This window comes from Neolamprologus brichardi, chromosome 11 (assembly GCF_056152115.1).
Source record: "Neolamprologus brichardi isolate AB-2024 chromosome 11, ASM5615211v1, whole genome shotgun sequence".
In the NCBI taxonomy this organism is placed as follows: domain Eukaryota; kingdom Metazoa; phylum Chordata; class Actinopteri; order Cichliformes; family Cichlidae; genus Neolamprologus; species Neolamprologus brichardi.
In genome coordinates, this window is record NC_142114.1 from 27144074 (window position 1) to 27162841 (window position 18768).

The 18768-nt window shown below is 38.8% G+C and overlaps 1 protein-coding gene across 2 annotated transcripts; it reads right to left on the minus strand.

Moving 5' to 3' along the window:
* Positions 1-267: 267 nt before the first annotated feature.
* LOC102781296 (ubiquitin-conjugating enzyme E2 E1) lies at positions 268-15062 on the minus strand. Of its 2 annotated transcripts, none has more exons than XM_006801779.3 (6): positions 14915-15062; positions 12733-12916; positions 12237-12287; positions 6727-6859; positions 3157-3304; positions 268-553 (listed from the first exon to the last, which is right to left on the minus strand). In XM_006801779.3, the coding sequence occupies exons 2-6, from the start codon at positions 12885-12887 to the stop codon at positions 456-458; spliced, it is 585 nt and encodes a 194-aa protein (XP_006801842.1). In that variant the 5' UTR covers positions 12888-12916; positions 14915-15062; the 3' UTR covers positions 268-455. The 2 variants fall into 2 exon arrangements, with proteins under 2 accessions (XP_006801842.1, XP_006801843.1); XM_006801780.3 differs by having other exon boundaries at positions 14919-15018.
* Between the last annotated feature and the right edge of the window lie 3706 nt (positions 15063-18768).

Here is an 18768-nt window from a genome sequence, read left to right on the forward strand (position 1 = left end):
GTCGGCACTGCAGTCGTGTATACAGCTTCTCTTTACTACAGTTTATGCTTTGTACTAGTGCTTTTGTTTACTGTATATCTCATTTATGTTAGCAGCTCTATAAATGCCGATGGGTGTGTGGCATGCTTCATGGTGCATTCTTGTGTCTTCACAAATATTTTTACAATGCTTGCAGCAGAAGTTTCAACATGCACAGAGTTGTATGTGGAATTCTGTTTTCAATTAACAATGTTTTTTTTAAAAACAGAAAAGAGGCAGACTCATCACTTCCTTTCCATTGTGTTCCTTTATTACCATGTTTCTGGAGATAACTTAATCAGGAAGCAAAAAATATACCAGACAATAAAGTACTAAAAATCTGAGATAGAAATAACACCCCCTCCCCCCAAAACAAGCAACCCAGCGACCCTTCGACCCTCCTCCTCCTTTTCCTGCTGCTGCCGTCCTCTGTGGGTTTATGTGGCGTATCGCTTTGTCCACTGTTTGGCTGTTCGGTCATGTTCTGCTCTGTTAGTCGTGTATTGGGTGGCGATGCTTCCCACCAGGGGATCGGCTGGGTGAACAGAAGAAACGGGAATAATCAGAATAAATTGGAATAAATTACTTTAGAAACATTTCGTCTGGAATGCATGTGCAGTACATTCAAATCTGTTCTTCCGATTTGCCATCTAAAACCCCCAAATGACAGTTTAAGTTATAAATTAACATTCCACCATGTTTGGAATTAAAATTCAGAGCTCCCAGAAGCGTCTTCATGGCAGGGTGAAAAGGTTCGATAGTGTCTTTAATACAGATTAAAAACTTCAAATAAAAAAGCTCGTAGGCTGGTCGGCAACAATTTAAGACTTGGAAAACATTCATTTCGAAACTGCTTTTTCATGATCTCTGTGCATGAATGCTACAAAAACAAAAAACTGAAGCAAATTAAACAGTTTCAATTGTTTAAGAAGTTTTTTTTTTTTTTTAAATATTGAACATTTGGATCTGAGCACAGTTTCTCAGTGACACTGACTACTGTACAGTCCTCATGCTCTTATTTTGAAAGATTAGTCATTCTCATACAACTGCAATTTACTTTTTTGGAAAAAATAAAATGATAAGATTGATGGTTTACACAAACTTGAGTCACATGGTTCCATTTTATGAAATCATGTAAATGTTTAGGTGGACCGTCAGCTGGAATTCACATCACATTTCTAAAACTGCACCTCACTTTGAACTCTGCCTTCTTCCTTAATGCTTCATGCTGCATAAAAGCTAAATTACACCATCTCTTTTACAACACGGCTGCTGTCTTGTCTTTCAGACAGGTTCTCCTCACTGGTGAATGAATCAGAGTAAAACTTTTATGCTAGCTGCCTGCAGCAGCATGCTGAGCACATAAAATCTGACCGCGTTTAAAATGTGCAGCTTTGGGGTCATGAGATCAGAGTTCACAGCTGTGGAAGGTATGTGGTAAAAATACGGGGTCATCAATTCGAATGGTTGTCAAAGCAGCAGTGAGACGTGCACTGCAGTAAATGTGGAGCAGCAGGCTATTAAATTTGTATCAGTTTCCCACAGTGTGACACTAACAGCACATGTCAAAACACAGTGACTGAGCAGGGTGAGGAAAAGAGAAAAACTTGGCAGCTCCTCATTGTTAGAATCCCTGACCTGAGGCAGCCGACTGGCAACAGTGCTGCTATTCACCAAAGACTCTTCAGTCTCACACTAAGTAAGATACCAATAAAACCAGTGTGACATGCATTAGGGAAGGGCCATTCATCTAATTTTTTTTTTAATCACTCCTTTAGCTTCCAATGACTATGAACTTTTTTTTTACTGCCTCAGGAGACCTGCACATTTGTGACAGGACAAGTGACAGAGAGCTGACAGCGGCGATCCTGACAGTGGCACGATTAACAGGCTCAATCTGAAAAACTTTCACGGCTTTTACTTCTGTCCAGTGTGTCAGCCCTTTTTGGACGTACAAAAACCCACTGCTGTAAACAGAAACGATGCAGTTGATTTGATGATGCACTGGAAAGAGTGCGAGTTTCACAATTGTAAACCTGTAAAAAGATCATTAACGATTTGACATCTGAGGGTCTCTCACCTCTCTGCTTTTGGCAGCAATGAGGTTTGTCACATGACGTGATGCAGGCATTGCTCAAGAGTTGTCCGCCATATCGAATGTGACAGTTGGTGGCGAATTGCCATGGTTACCTTTAGTTTTTCAAGTTTGTCTGCAAATACTTGCTAATGATTAGCCGAGTGGTGGTAAAACCTGAGGTTTTACAAACTGGAAATGGAAAAAGTTCAGCTCTCAGCCAACATGTTTTCAAAAAGAGGCAACATTTTATCTTCCCTCCTCCTGTTTGTGTTGCACTTCTCATTTTCATTACAGCTCAGCGGGACAGTGTTTTGAGGACCAGTCTGTCTGTAACGCCGCTTCTTCCATTACTCTACACCAGTGGTCCACAACCTTTTTTGCGCCATGGACCGGTTTAATGTCAAACAATATTTTCACGGACCGGCCTTTAAGGTGTCGCGGATAAATACAACAAAATAAAATGATAGGACCAAAATTACAAAAAAAAAAAAAAAAAAAAAAAAAGGTCGTATTGTGTAAATGTGTAACTTTATTAGCAGCGTCCTCCTGAAATGCACTAACCACATCGAGAGTAACATTCTCTTCTCTGCCCCTTAATGCTCTCTGGTCGCTATGGTAATGCATAATTATTTATTTCAAAATAAGACAAACAACTACAACACAGGAAAAGACCCAAGGAAACAGAGTTAACGATAAAAACCCTGAAAATCATAAATTTCACGACCGAGCCTCAACTCTCACAGCCCAGCACCGGTCTGTGGCCCAGGTTGGGGACCACTGCTGTACCTTACATGAAGACGCTACATATAGGAGTTATACTTTTACATTAAATCTACACCATAAACAATGAATAAAGTTTTTCAATAAAAAACACCAGCTGGCCAAGCCTGGATGACCCAGTTTTCCCTTCATTGCGTTTGTTTTTCATGGGCATCAGATTACAGTGAAATAAATCCAAGTTTCTTAATGAGTAATTGTCAGATGTTACAGCTGTTACAAAAATACATCTTTGCTTTCTGAGTACTCAAATGATGCAGCTTTCGTCAGCGTGCATGTCTTACCTGGGTTACAGTCAGTGAGCAGGGAGCAGATGGACAGCAGCACCTTGGAGATGGTGAGGGCGGGGCTCCAGTTGTCCTTCAGGATGTCCAGACAGATCACCCCCTGACTGTTGATGTTGCAGTGATAGATCCTGGTACGGAAAGTTACCTGCAGACACAAAGATCCTGCATGAAAAACACTTTAAAAAAAAAAAAAAAAAAAAGCCTGAAGAGAAATGCAGAACACAGTACAAACACTCCTGTGTTGATCACTTTCACATGTGTTATTAAAAACAAAATGAAGCACTCACACAGCTCAAAATATGACAAAATATTTGTTATGTGTAGAGAATTTCAGTCAGTGTTGGACTGCAATGAAACCTCTTCAGTAGACAAAAGCCCCCTAGTGGCTGAAAAGAAGTACGTCATCTTAACTGTCTTGGAAGGAAACCTCACTTTTCCTTATCAGTACAACAATCAGCCATAAACAGTGAGTCATTTACAGTAAATGTTCCGTGTCAAAACTGAATGCAAAATTATTGTGGAACAAGTGAAGCGTGGAAAACATTTGGAGGAAATTTGAGTCCTTTTCATCTCAGCGTACAATGTCTAATACTCATTTTCCCCCCAAAGAGACGAAACACTCAGTTTATGCGCTACTGTAGCGTGACTCAAGATTTCCAAGAATGATAGTCTGTTTTTGTCTCAGTTGGTCATCTCTGGTATTCATCATGCTGTTTCACTTCTCACAGACATTAAATATAATCAGAGACTAAAAAATAAATTACAGGAAAAACACAGAACCCCACCAGGGTGATGATACTTTTAGACCAAAAACCCTCCCCAAATCAATTTTACACCCACCTGAAGTGTCACAATCTAAACCCTTAATGTTGCTTTTTTTCATGATTACTTTTGTTCAGTAGCAAAACGGCAATAACTCAATGTGTGTAGCGTGGAGGAATAGAAACCAGCACTGATACTGTTCTATTCTATTATAATTCACTGGAAAGCTTTCACAGGTCATGTCACCACGATGAATAGGTGACTGCTCAGAACAGAACTTCTGAGATGTCTCATTTTGATCTACATTTGACACCAGGCTCATCATCTAACCATAAATAAAGTAATTATTTGTGTACTTTGAGGGCCTGTAACTTCAGTTTTTTCATAGTATGAAAATAAAATTATTGCATGTCTTTGAAATTATTGTTTAAAAAAAAAAATCTGGGAGTCTGAGGGTTCAGATAAAAGACGATGACCAATTTTTACTGAATGACTCGTATGGTCATAAAAGTTTCTCCTCAAATAACTTACTTATGAAAACAGCCAGTATATGTGTTTTCTTTTTACTTGAATTTATATTTCCATCATGAACTGAAGCAGCAAAGGTACGAAATTAAAATCTGATTGCGTCAAGTGTCCCTAACCACAAACCCCAAACAAAAACTGCACCTACACAGACTTGAATAGTAAAACGCTGTGATTACCAGAAATGTGCTTACATTTAATCTTCACTTTTGCTTTTGTTTAACAGAGCAGATTTCCTGTTGATATTTACATAACAAAATAAATTTTACTCAAACATAGAGACCAGATGTTTATTTTATTAAAAATAAATGTAATAAATGGGCCAATTAAGTATAAAGGGCTATGCTTCGGGTTTAAATTAGTCCATTTTTAGCATCATTTAATATTTTGTGGTGGTTTATTACTTTATTTGTAATCCCATCAGAACAGGTTGTTTCCCACTGCTGTTTGGGCTTTTTACCATGTATTTGTTTTGTTTCATTCCACTGGGAAACGGTCTTGATGAAACTACACACATCCACTGGGATGAGAGTTTTCACTGTCACCGCTGTGACTCTGTATGTTTAAAAAAAATGCTGCTTAAATCATTCAAATAATCCTCTGGGGAAAAACAAATCCAGTCATTTGTAAACTCTGTAAATGTGTGATGCTGATCCAGAGTAAGCAACTGAAGCAGTTATATGATGGAAAAAGAAAACGCTTCCATTTAGGAAACATGAAATTGCAAACATTAGCATTAGCACAAAATAAAAAGAATAATGCATAAATGCTTGAATTGGAAAGTAGAAGCACCGATTTCCCAGAAATCTGGACTGAAGCCACTTTTTTTTTTTTTAAACTGTGTTTGGGATAATTAGGCTGTAATTTTAGAGGTTAAATGTGACCATCATGAGCTGCTGTGTTGTTACAAAAGCAAGAGGAGCAGGGTCTCAGTAAAAGCAAACTGGCAAACAAAAAGTTGTACAATGTGTTTGTTTTGTGTGTCGTGTGTGGGAGTGGAGCTGGAGGCTTTTTTGTGCTATTTGAATATTTATTCTATAGCATATTTAATACTGTGTGCCCAGAGAGGGCGTGTTTTCTCTTAAGAGATCCATGTTTATATTCACCGTCGCTAATAAAGAATAAAGCTAAGTTTTACTGAAGCTTGGAGCATTATTTCGTTTTAAAAATAAAATCTGGTGATTTTCACATTCACAGGACTGGTTGTCAGAAGATCGTGTGTACTACAGAGCTTTTTAATGTTAAAACCTCTCATCAACTTGCAATGAAGCAGAAAATCTACAACTTAAAAAAAAAGACCAACAGATGATTAATATGGTACTCCTGTTTGAGTAATGACTGAAAACCACAGTGCTTATCTGTGTCAAGATTATTTTTTTTAAATGAGACAACATATTTCGTGTAAAGTGCTGTATCCTGGTGTTATGAAACTGTACAGTGTCTCAGTGAGAGGTTAACAAAGGTAACCAAAACTAGATGTGAAAAACATTTTAATTAGACAAAATAAAAATTTAAATTATACTGTGTCTAATATATTACTGAACATGCTCAGTTTTGCCTTGTAACAAAGGGTTACCTTTATTACAATGAATGTGTAAAAACTAAAGTAAAACCACAGGAAAAAATAAAGTGAAAGAATCAAGCCCACACTGGAAGCAATCTGAAACTGAACTGAAAACATAAATAAACGTGTTTTTGGAACAGTGTGGGGATGGAGATTTAACTGGAAGTCAGTGTGAACAGTTTTTTCTTAATTGTTTGTTTCCCATTTTTCTGGAAATTATTTATGACGAAAAATCCCTTTGAGATATGTGTGTTTATTAAAAGAAGCAGACTGTACATTTCTACTTTTCCTGCTGTTTGAAATAAATATATTCTTGATAAGAAGCGAGCAAATGTGTAGCTAATAAAGCTCCGTCTTGGTATCTGATAAAACTGATTCTTCATAAAGTAACATCTGTTTTCTCAGGTTAACAGATGTACTGACTTGAGAAAACAGACGGGGGTTTTTTTCAACCCTGCACTGTCAAACTTTACACCGTTATGCAGAGCTACTTTTATATCAGGTGACATCTGTTTGTTTTGCTACATTTAATAACCCAACCTTCCAACTTTTGGGTTAAACATAGTACACCTTGTCTTTTAAATTAGATATAGTCCTTGAACTCGATTTGATGTTATCTAAAACCCTGCAGCTGAAACAGTTTCAGTCCAAACACCTGCTGCCTGCTTCTGAGGTACAGTTAACAGACATGAGGTTCTAGTATTGTGTATCAGTACCTTGGGGGGTTTAAAGGGGTAGTCGGGTGTGAAGGCGATATCTAGGAAGAAGACGCCTCCCTCGTACACAGAGCCCGGCGGTCCCAGGATGGTCGACCTCCACTCATAGATATTGTCTCCTTTTGGACCAGCACTGCAATTAGAAGGATTAAATTCATTTAAACTGGATTTATGTTCTGGTGAAGCCACAAAAATATTCTGAAAACGTCAAGGTGCACTTAGTTTATTGCACCTCCCACATAAGCCTAAAATACAATATTTATTCGCTGCTGTGCCATGAGTCACATTTTAAAGAATGAAAGTTCTAATCTTTGTCGGTCATCTCTGGTGTTTATCATACTACATCAATAATAACGAAGGAGGGGGAAAAAGCTTTGCCGATACAAATCTCATCTGCAAACAGACAACATCCACAGAGCAGACACACCGACGCAAATCAAGTCAGAAAGGGAGGAAAGAAACAAAGAAGAAAAAAAAGACACCCACACACAGACTGTAGATTACAAGCTGCACAGTGGATGTGCATCAGCGGCAGTGATCAAAGCAGTGTGTACTACAGTATGAAAGTCACATTCATTCACGTACTGTGTGTATAAAACACAATGAATCACAATAAAATTCACGTTTACTGGCAGCACGCTGAAGAAGGCGTCAGAAAGGAGCTAAAGCTGATGATAAATGCCACGTTTGTAATTCGACAGATGAATTCAGTGGGCTGTTAAAGGGAAATCCCACCCAAAGTAACCCTCCCCCCGTAAAAACGACATTTGACAACACCTCCTGTAACCTTAGTGATTAGTTCTAACATCTCAGTAAAGATCTGCTTTTAATAGCCATTAGAATAGTATCCGGATTTTTCTAAAGGTTGCTGCACAGGCAGCGACCTCCCTCGCTTACGTCTGATGCACAGCCAATCATTCTGTTCTATAAGCAGACCTGAAATATGACAGAAACCTCTCAGTTCAGAAAAGAGCTTCAAGAGTCACTCCTAACCATTTTAAAAGCATATTTTTGTCTTACTAATGATCATCTTACTTACAACTCACCATCTGCTGCCCAGAGAGCAGGAGAGAAAAAAAAAACTACATGCATATGAACCTGGAAAATAAATATTTAATTCATCATTGTTGACAGTAATTTAGATTCTCCAATTTGAGAAATGTGTAGCTGAAACACTCTGTTACAGAGAAGGAGAAAATGGGAAAGAGGAAAACAAAACAATATATTTATTTATTTATTTATTTGGGGTGCAACGATACTCGTATCGATATTGAACCGTTCGATACAGTGCTTTCGGTTCGGTACGCATATGTATCGAACAATACAAAATTTTTAATTTATTTTATCAACTTTTCTTCTGACGATGCTGTCTGTGTTGAGAGCTCAGTGGATCTGCGTTCGACTTATCCGCCTAGGCTGCACTGTCAAGCGCAGATTCACTGAGCGCAGCGCAAGCTAGCGAGACAGAAGCTAAGCTCGTTGCAACATGGCAAATTGAACCTCCCCCACCCTCATTCAGGCGTTTGGAACTATTTTGGTTTTCATGTGACGTATGACCCTGAAGGTAAGCGCGTCATGGACTAAAGTAAAACAGTATGTTGGATGTGCCACGCAATGCTCAATTACATTGGTGGGAACTAGTGCGTTAGCGCAGTTAGCTTGTTAACGTGTTGACGCCGTCCAGCCGCACGCACGGGGCGATCCGCGGTAGCTCGTTAACGGAGATTTGCCGTGTTGTGGCGTTAACGTCATTTCAGATTAACGCCGACAGCACTAGTGGGAACACAACGAATATGACTGCACATTTACTCCGACATCATCCTAGTGCAAAGACAAGTGGAAGCAGACAAAAACAACAAGCATGCATGCTACAAACTTTACCCGAGTCATTTAGACAGCCGTTAGCACATGATTCTCCTTATGGGGACCTGATATGTTTAATATGTTTAATATGCTAATATTTTGGAAAGAGCCATTTCTCTGTAATAAACTCTCTTTTCCAAAGATGAGTGATTTCTCGATCAGATAGATTTATTTTTTTTTATTACTTTGCTGTTTCAGCAACATTAAATTTAAAAACTGTACTTTTGAGTTAAAATATATATTTATAATTTTAATAAATGACAAATTAAAAAGGCATGAACATTTTTTTTGTATCAAAAAAATATCAAACCGTGACACCAAAGTATCGAAACGAATCGTCCGTTTGGCTGTTCTGTCTTGAAAACTGCAACTTCACGACTTCCCTACATGTGACACGTGTGGGAAACATCTGTAAATTCCATTAACAAACACTGGACAAAAAAAGACAAGCACTGTACTTGTAGCATATTTTCCTTCAAACATAGAGACTCGAAGCTTTTTCCCTTGAGCATCATTCAGAAGATGCCAGAGTTGAAAGCAAATCCCCAGTGATGCATCTCTGCCTCATGATCTGTAATCTGTATTGATTTTTCCTCAAAGCAGCGCAGCCTTTATCCCTCTGACATGTAGAACATGCGGCTGTGAGCCCCTCAGGGTTCATCGCTATGAGCCATAATATCAGTATTGATTGAAAGCTCCTGTGGTGCAGCAGGGACGCTGGGTAGGGTTAGATATTGCGCTCTTCTGTTCGCTTTTAATCAAGGTTAGCACAGAGCTTCACTGCCAACGACAACATGGAATATCGATCCAGGGAGAACCGTCTGGACTAATTATCTAGATGTTAAAAGATATAACAGCAAATGTGATAGATGAAAGGCTCTGACTTTCAAGTGGATGAATTCTAATTATAAGACTCTTTCCACACTGCTAATCAGCTTAAAGTAGCACCCTTATGAGACATTAATGTTGCCGTCATATAGGATATAACTTACTTGAGCTATATTGGTCTAAGATAACTGGACTCCACCTACTTCTTTTATGGGTTAAAACAAGGTGGTGCATAGCTTGAAAACAGCAGGATGGCTATCATGTTTGCACTATAAAGTGTCTTCAAAAAGGACCTTTGAATCAGTCGCAGTACTGTTTAAACTAGAATGACCTTATAGGACAGGAAGTAACAGGGCCAGCTACTCTATCATGAGCTCTAAACTACATTAACTTTTTAAATGATTTTAAATATTCTGATTTTTTAATGAGGTGGATTTGGCCTGAAAATATGATTTGTAGAATAAGATGTGAACCTGTCACCTGTAACAGGCAGATAATACTGAATTATTGTTATTGACTCAGATTGTACAGGCCAAAAATCAATCAACCAACAATTCAGCAGGCTGCACCTTGCCTTAAGTCACCTGTTTCAAAAAAAAAAAGAGAAAAAAGACTTTTCTTCACTATGTAAAAGTCACGAGTTAAGACAACAGCTAGATTATCTTCATTTGATGATTCTGTGCCAGGATTGAAACAAACAAACAGCTCTTATAATGCTTCCTGCCTTCACAACATAGACAACATCTGCAGTGGCTTCTAAACTTGTTAAACTACTGAACAACAATTAAAAGAGAAAAACAAAAAAACAAAAACTACACACCGTAGGGTTTTAAGTGACTACTAGATAAACGTGCTGTGTGCATCCCTGTAGCCAACAGGCTGAAACTTTTCTAAACACATGGCACGTCGAGTAATGTGAACATGCCTGAAGGGGACCATTTTCTGCTGTTTGCCACATGTGAGAAAGGAGCATCTGTGGGAAATATCCTGACCTCATTCTCCTGTCTATAAAATGTCTGAAAACAGCTGGACATCTACAGAAGCGAGAATCAGGTAGAGGCAACAACATGAAAGTGGCCAGTTTCTGTCTGATGCCTGAAGGAGCCCGAGAAGCTGCTGTTTTCTGAAAAGTGGCAGCAGTAACAACTGAAGTCAAAGCAGAAACCGCCGTTTCTTTTAGGACTGTGGCTGTGAACTGACACCAATTCCTGTTTCTTTCATTTATCTGCAAACATCCAGACAGCGTTCATTTGTGTGATGGTCTGTAGCCTGAGGTTGTTTGTCTGATCTGCTGAGCCACAGTGGGACAGATTCCTCTCCCTCTCTCCCTCCTTTCAGAGAGAGGTCAAAGGTCAGACACAGCTGCCGAACAGCCACCTGGAGTGTGGCGGGGCTCAGTGATTTGCCTGAGGACACTGCAGGCAAAGGCTAAACTCAAACATGTCAGTTTTAAGCACGGTCTTTCCGATCACAGTGGTGCATTGCCACTTTTAACATTTAAGGACTAAGTTATTAAATAATCACTACTTTTCCCCGAGAATCTGAAGTGGTACATTTAATATACTGACTGTTAATGTAAAATATCTCAGAATAAAAAGATTAAAACTGGATTGGTGTGTGTGCAGTTTGTAAAGTGTCTAAAGTGAAGATTTCTAGTTAAAAGTATAAGAAAAAAAAGAGTCCTTATGTATCGTATATGTTTAGAAGTTTTTAGTTAGAAACTAGTATTTAGTAATTACAAACATTTAACATAATTAATTACATTAATCATTACAAGCTCTCTGAAATGTTTGTGTTTAAATATGCAAATACAGAAATGCATGCAAGTATGCATTAAATAGAGATATATGAACACTGGGTAATGTTCAAATATCGCATCGTAAAGTGTTTAAAAAAATAAAAATAAATAAAAATAACTCTGGATATCTCATCTCTCCATAAATCAGAAACGTCAGTCATCAGTCAGAAAAAATCCATTTCACTTTTTTCAGGAATAAAATGCTCAATAAATCAAGTTGAAGGTGTTAAAAGAACACGTTTTTCAGCCAAAGCTCTGAGTGTATAGGCAGGAATACTACTGCTAAGCCTGGTGGACCTAAGAGCTGCTGAATAGAAGATTTCAGGATCAGAGCGTGAGACAATTTGTGAAAACAGCCTTGAAATGTGCACATGGTGGAATTCATTTTAACTGGACACTAGTATTCACTGCTTAAAAAAGTAATAAATATCAAACTTCACCAGTTGATTACTTACATAAAGACTTTTTTGCATTAGAGGCCCTAGTTCATTAAATATGCACTAATTTGACTAACTTTGCATTTCCCCTATTGGTGCTCTAAGTCTGTGAATAAATACATTTGGTTATAGAGACATACGTGACATGCAGCAAAAACCCACATATCTACATTTCATAATATTCTAAGTAAATGATGAAAATGATGTTTCCCAACTAGCCCCAGCATCTTGACCTGACCTTACAAGCTGAGCTCTAAATAAACTCAGTGCAGCAACTTTGTGAATTCAGGAGAAATAACCCTGCAATGCTTTCTAAGAATGTACACAGGTGTTAAATATAAGGAATATCTTGGAAACAGCAGCCTATTATTAGTTTTAGATTAAAAAAAAACCCCATATTTTATCTCCACAGCGGACAAATTCTGAAAAAATGTTAACCATTGTAATTATGATCTGGATTTGACCACAGTGTTGCTCTGTATTGTATATTACAGCGGCTGGTATCTGAGGAAAAATACAGTGATGGGTTTTATTACCAGTGCAGCTAGGTAGATAATTGACATGTGGTGCAGAGTGAAACCCACCTGCAGTTTGGCGGAGGGTCCAGTGTAATGTCAGCCAGCTCTTTTTGAATCCTGCACATCAAAGAAATAGTCAGTTACAGTAATAATTACTCCAGAAATCACAGAATTTACGACTCAGACCCTCTTATTTAAATGTGAAATTTACATATTCACTTAAGGATTATTTAATGTAATTTCTGCTACAATTCCTTGTGTAAAAGAACAAGTGTTGGTGAAAATGAGACTGAAAGTGCAGATATATAGAAATAGACAGACACACAGAGACAGACACACACACAGAAGAGAAAGGGGAAGTGCTAAAAGACAATCTTGTGGCCTGCTGAAACACGTCTCTAATGGACTTCTTCTTATAAATTATGTTAAAATTTACCCCTAAAAATAAACCCACAGAATTTTTGTTAACACAGAAACCCCCCCAACAATCAAATTCTTGAGATTAAAGAGAATTACGGGGATGTCCTCGAGATACTTCTGATTTATGGTTTAGGTTTTTTACCGTTTAGCGCTGGTGGAAAGCAGCTTGGAGTTCTTGCTCATGCTGGCTTTGCTCTCCCGTTTCTTCTTGCAAGAAGTGTCCTTCTGTCTGGTCTGGCTGGAGGAAGGCGGCGATGATGAAGAGCTGGTGCTGGCACGGGAGTCTTCATCCGACATACCGGTTTGGTTTGGAGAAGAGCCGGAACCTAAAAGGTGGAAAGCCGAAAAGATTCAGAGTCATTTCTAAATGGGGCTTTTGTTAATTTGACCTCCAAGCAGCCATTTAATAAGCCACTTCCATGTTGAGGAAGAAAAATAGAGCTTTAAAACACCTTCATTTGCAGCTGAAGGATTTTTATGTGAATGTATGGCAGACTTAACAAGAACTGGCTGAATTCTCCAAATACTGAAGCAGAGGAGACGCCAGAACATCCTTTATGAAAGAAAGAAGCAAGACTATACATAAAAGTATTAGTAGTTCTGGTAAATAGACTGGTTCTTAGAGAGCACTTTTCTACTCTACTGAAGCATTCAAAGCATTTTATACAACATGCCTCGTTCACCTATTCACACCAGCACTTTTTTCTATTCTTAAGTGCTTTCTATCTAACAGAATGTGAACTTGTGTTAATATCTTCTGACCTCTTCTACCCCCTGAGCTACAGCCTCCAACATTTTCTGTTTGAGCTTTTCTTCAACCTCAAAATGATCCAAAGCATATTTGATGTTTGATATTGTACCACAAAATCTCATTGCGGTCCAAAGAATTTGTTCATATTTAATTGACCAATTCAACTTATGGAAAATAAAATTAGAAAAAAAGATCACCTAGATGGTGATAAAATATATTTATTTGTGTTTTATTTACTGAAGCATAAAAGTGTCTTAAACAGGGTTTTCCTGGCATTTTCTAAAGTCTGTTTCAATATACTCAAACTTAAAATTAATTTTTAAATGATCAGAATTAACAGTTAGAGTCACAGAGCTCTGTCAAGCAAGTTAACGCAGACTCTTTGTCTTTATAAAGGTCAGAGTTGTCCTGGATCACTGATGGGAATTGGTTTCACTTCAGGGGCTATTTATGCATTTTAAAGTTCATCTTCTGGACATTGCAGTTTCACCACAGAAGGTCGACCTCAGCAACATCCTGGGGGGGAGGTTGAAGGAAAGGTGATCAGCAAAACGAGGTGAAAGTGTTTGGACTATTGAACAGTAGCCCCGTGGAGTTTTTTTTTTTTTCACCAAATCCGAAGCGAAAACGAACCGTTCAGCTCCAGCTGCCCTCAGAGGGCGTAATTAAGCTGGTCTTCCGTCTCTGATCGACGGTGGCCTCAGAAGAGCACCAGCTGATCGGTTTTCGAGACGCGGCGATGCGAACGTTTCGCTGCGGCTGAAACCTTTCGATTTAAGCGAACTCGGTTTCGCGAAAACGTCGCTTCGACTCGATTAACTGGATGCAGTTGAAGTAATTTAGGTTACGTAATAAGTCAACAAAGACAACACGTAAATGTGAGCAATATTTAGCGACTGTCAGTTCAGGTTGTGGGGGTACGCGTGTGGGAGAGGAGGTGGCGCAAACAAAGCCGTTTGCGAATGCTGATTTAACGTTAGCGTCACGGAAAACGTTAGCTAACGTTAGCAGACGAACAAGCTAGCTAGCTAGCGCTATGTACACTAAAACGAATAATTTCACAGCCAAGAAGCTCAGTGTGCCTAACGAGGGGTCAATGCTAAAAAATTCAGATGATTTTAAGTTTATCCCTGTGGTGACACCCTCCACCAAAGCTAATGCTACCGGCTAACGCCCCCCTTGTCCCCTCAGATCTCCTCACTCTTACCCCAACTTCAACTAGCAAAGACTCTGGCCTTCTGCAGTAATATATATTTAAATGTCGGGTTATGTAGCACCACACTTGGTTGCATCGTATTCTCGTATATCAAACTTGTCATATGAAGGGTGTCAGTTTGAGAGTGAAACATTAAACGCGTTAGGTACTAGCCGGGAGCAACAGCTGCGCTCCAGCACATAGTCGGTGCCCGTTTTCCGTGCGACTAAGTGATAACCGCGACCTTCTCGTTCGTGTGCTCCTCTCTTTTTAAACCATCGACTTCGACTGAAAAAACACACACAGAGACGCAGACAGTTCACATGAGTCTGATAAATAAATGCCATTAAGCCGTTTTTATTCGCTAATAAAACTTACCCACTCTATTGTGTCTGGACCTCCGCCACAGTAGAGGCTAGCTGGCTGGTGCTTGTCGCCCTCTGCGGAACGGAAGTAGCCTACCGCGGCTGCAGTGGGCTGAACGGCACCGGTCCTACTCTGGAAACAGTACAGGCCTGCAGCGAGTGCTTCACGCAGGTTACATAATATTAATAATAATTTTAAAAAAAGTTTATTTCGGGCGCTGCAGTCCAATTCAGTACACAAGAAGAACGAGTAATGATTAGAAAACAAACAGGCAGTTGATTCAGTGTTTCTAGAAACAGGAGGAATATCTTAAAGTTGGCTCAGTTGCAGCCATCATTACTGCACCTTTAATTAATCAGCACTCATTAAAGCATTTTAAGCTTGAGCAAAATCCTGAACGCAGCATTACACAGTCAGGGCCGTGCATATTTGGACAATGACACTGCTTTTGTCTTTTCTCCTGCACACCAGTAACTGTGCAGTGAAGTGCAGGCTTCCAGGTTGATTTGAAGGGGTTTAACGAACGTATTGAATTCAATGTTTCATACATACTCCCGCTTTAGAGGCTTAAAAGCAGTTGACCAAGAAGTCGTTTCATACATGGGCATTTCCCTTATTATTCCATGAAAGATCTCAAAAACGTCTCTTAGGATATAAATATTAGACCCAACGGCTGAAGGAGGCCATGTTAGGCTGAAGAAGAAAAAAATCAATAAAGCAATAAGAGCAAAAAAAAAAAAAAAAAAAATAGCAGTAGCCAAATCAACAATCTAGCACATTATGTGACCTGGAGGACCACAGAAGGCAGCTAAAGTGCATGGGCTAGAATTACCAAACAGTATGTGAGGTGATTATTACACACTGGTCACATTTGCAATACCTAGAGCAGATAATCTGAAAAGTGTGATGTTGTCTGCTGTATTCAGGAGGTCTTATTTAACAGATCTTTAGCTATGACTAAGCTGCTGCCTCATTGGCCACAGAAACTGACAAAAAACCCACTTAAACTGACCACATGTCTGTGGACTCATCCAATAATTACTCACGACGTGTTATTGCAGGACCACGAGTTGAAAGTATTGCAACCAAAATTGGCACGAAAGCACATTTTCACAGTTTTGAAAGGTTAATGGCGAATAGTTTGTATTTCTGTGTTAAAGGCGCATCGATTCTTTGCGCTTGTACCTGCCATTATGTGCAAAAAACAAAACAAACAAACAAAAAATTCAGGCCCTTGTTATTTGGGCTGACCGTGGCTCAATTACTGATAAATTACATATTAATAGATTTGTAAGGGAAAGGTGCCTTGCAGCTGTTAAATGACCCACGAAGTACATCATGATGCAGTTACCTGTGAAGGATGCGCAGGTTTAAGAGGTTAATGGGGTAATTTAGTCAAACGGTGACTACTGCTGTGTTTTGATAGTGGAATACTATTTTCTTTAACCAATTTCAAGTGTTGTTTTAAAGGTTTTTGACTATCTGTTTAGGCACTTCAGTGAAGTTATAAAGTACATAGAGTGGAAAAGTTTAGCCTAAAATGCTGTAATGGACTGAAATTGGAATACAATTCTTTATTATTATCTTGGAAAAAAACATGTACTGTACACGGGCAATAAAAACAGCATGGGAGCCAGCAAAGGTTAGATTGCTGTTTTAAAAGCAACACATCACATCATCCTGTAATCTAATGTGTGGTAAAAATGCAGTTATTTTAAGCACCAATTTAGTCTGAGATGGAGACTTTATCCCGTTTGGCGAGCAGCCTTCTGGCCAGTCTTACAGTCTAATGGCCACGTTATTACTTATGCAAAGCACCGGCCAATTGGAGCATTAATCAGGAGAGCAACCGAAATACCAAAATCTGTAAGAAACAAGGGATTAGTCAGCTCTTGTTCTGTTGAAAAGGCTTAAAAGCTGTTTGCTCTATGACTCATGTATGATTCAAACATGGCACACCGCCAAACATATTGTGTGAAGTACTACAAAGTTTAGTTTGTGTTTTTTTTAAATCCCCCTTCAGGTCCATTCTTTCTGTTTATTTTAATAGTTGTGGACTCACTGTGGACCCCAGTTCACATACTCATATAAAAAATCCTTTTTAAGGACTGGATATATATTTTCTTGGAAAACATCATCAATTTGACCAATAAGCAGAAGGGATGTTTAATGGAGAGAAAAAAAAAGTACATGAACCTTTTTATTAGAACGGTATAAACCAGGGGTATCAAACATAAGGTCCCCGGGCCATAATGGCACACTGAAAGGTCCAACTGGGCCCACTGGAGGCCTTTTCAGAGTGCAGAAATTACAAAGGGCAACTTTTGGCTGTATTTCGCATCAGGAGAGCTTTTTTTCTGAATGAGTCATTGCAGCTTTATAACTTTTCTACTAAGGTGGTTACGCCAAAGAGCCACCGTGATGTGTTTCTGTGTTTTAAAACAGTAATCTTCCTTTGAAATGACAGTACACAGTACACGCCACCATTTGCTGGTCCCCCCAGTGGCTCCCTGGCAAGACTGTCCTATGTTGGTAATATGTTAAATAAATGTGAGCACAAGAGAGAGGAAGACACCCTACAATGAGCTGAAACATTAAGTCATTTATTTCTGCATATACAACTTCCCCTCACGATTTCCTGTCGCCACCCCCTCCCCTTCCCTGCACTGTTCTGTTTTTAGTGACCCCCACCCCCACATGGCCACCTCTATTCTTAAAAAAAAAAAAAGACAATTTCAACTCGCACCTATTTCCAGGAACATTTTGTTATATTTTCTTTTCTTTTTTTCCTGGCATGAAAGGAAGGGAACATAATGAAATTTTTAACATTTCTTGTTTGTCTCTCCACCTTCATGCACTTTATTTTCTTTTGCTGAAAAAGTGACAAACCTCATTATAAATCAAGTTAAAGATGAGCTCATGTTTATTATGGTTATTCAACCTTTGAATGGTCTCCATTTGGTCGTCGTAAACAGGCTAAAAGCACAGGTAACTCAATAAAAGCAAACTTTATTTTTTAAAATAAATTCTAAAGTTGTTTTTAGTTCAGTTGACTAAATTAATTAATTAAGTCACGTCCTCTGGAGCTAAATAAAGAAAAAGAAGAAGCCAGTGTGCCAGAAAAACTGCAGTTCCACTAGTGGCCACTTGAGGCTGGTTCCAAAACAGCAGAAATAAATATTTTTACAGTCTGGACTAAAAGGGTTTGGGTCTCTATAGTTAACTTTCCCCTTGATCACACATCCGAGGGAGTGAGGGGGTAATTTATTTGTTTATGTTTTTTATACTCATCCATCTGGATAACAGCAATATATTCAGAGTTATTGAACTAGTCTAATGGAAATATTTGATAAGTAACACAACCTGCTATGAGACAAAGACATTCTAAGATCTTTGTCTTTTTCAGTTTTGATGGGTCAAGAGCTCAGATTTTATTAGCCTATAAGCAACCCCCCCCCCCCAATAAAAAGAAAAAAAAGCAAACAAACAAAGTCAGCACAGCAGGAGCCAAAATTCTAATGGCTTCAATAAAATAAAATGAAAACCAATCGGGGACTACATCCATCTTTTGTATACAGTCTCTGCAATATCTTCAAAAGCTTTGTCTTTCTGTCCACAAACTGAAGGCCCATTTTGAGTTTCTGAGGTGTAAGACTAGCTAACTTCTTGATGTGGGTAATAAAATCTACCCCTCACCCAGTGTGTGCCAAGAAGCGCTGTAATGTTTATGACTGTAATGTTTCATAATCAGGCGTGTTTGCGTATGTGAAACATGCAACATCAGCAGTCAGGAGGTGCGCGACTGAACGAACAAGTGTAAACATTTAAGGGTGAAGAGGTTGCAGTTACACACAGAGAGCAGAGCG

Excerpts from the sequence above, each read along its gene's own strand:
- LOC102781296 (XM_006801779.3), bottom strand. The coding sequence starts at position 12,887 with ATGTCGGATGAAGACTCCCGTGCCAGCACCAGCTCTTCATCATCGCCG. Across the intron at positions 6,860-12,236 it reads GACCCTCCGCCAAACTGCAG|TGCTGGTCCAAAAGGAGACA; the intron begins GTGGGTTTCACT and ends TTCTAATTGCAG. Across the intron at positions 3,305-6,726 it reads ACCCCTTTAAACCCCCCAAG|GTAACTTTCCGTACCAGGAT; the intron begins GTACTGATACAC and ends TTGTGTCTGCAG.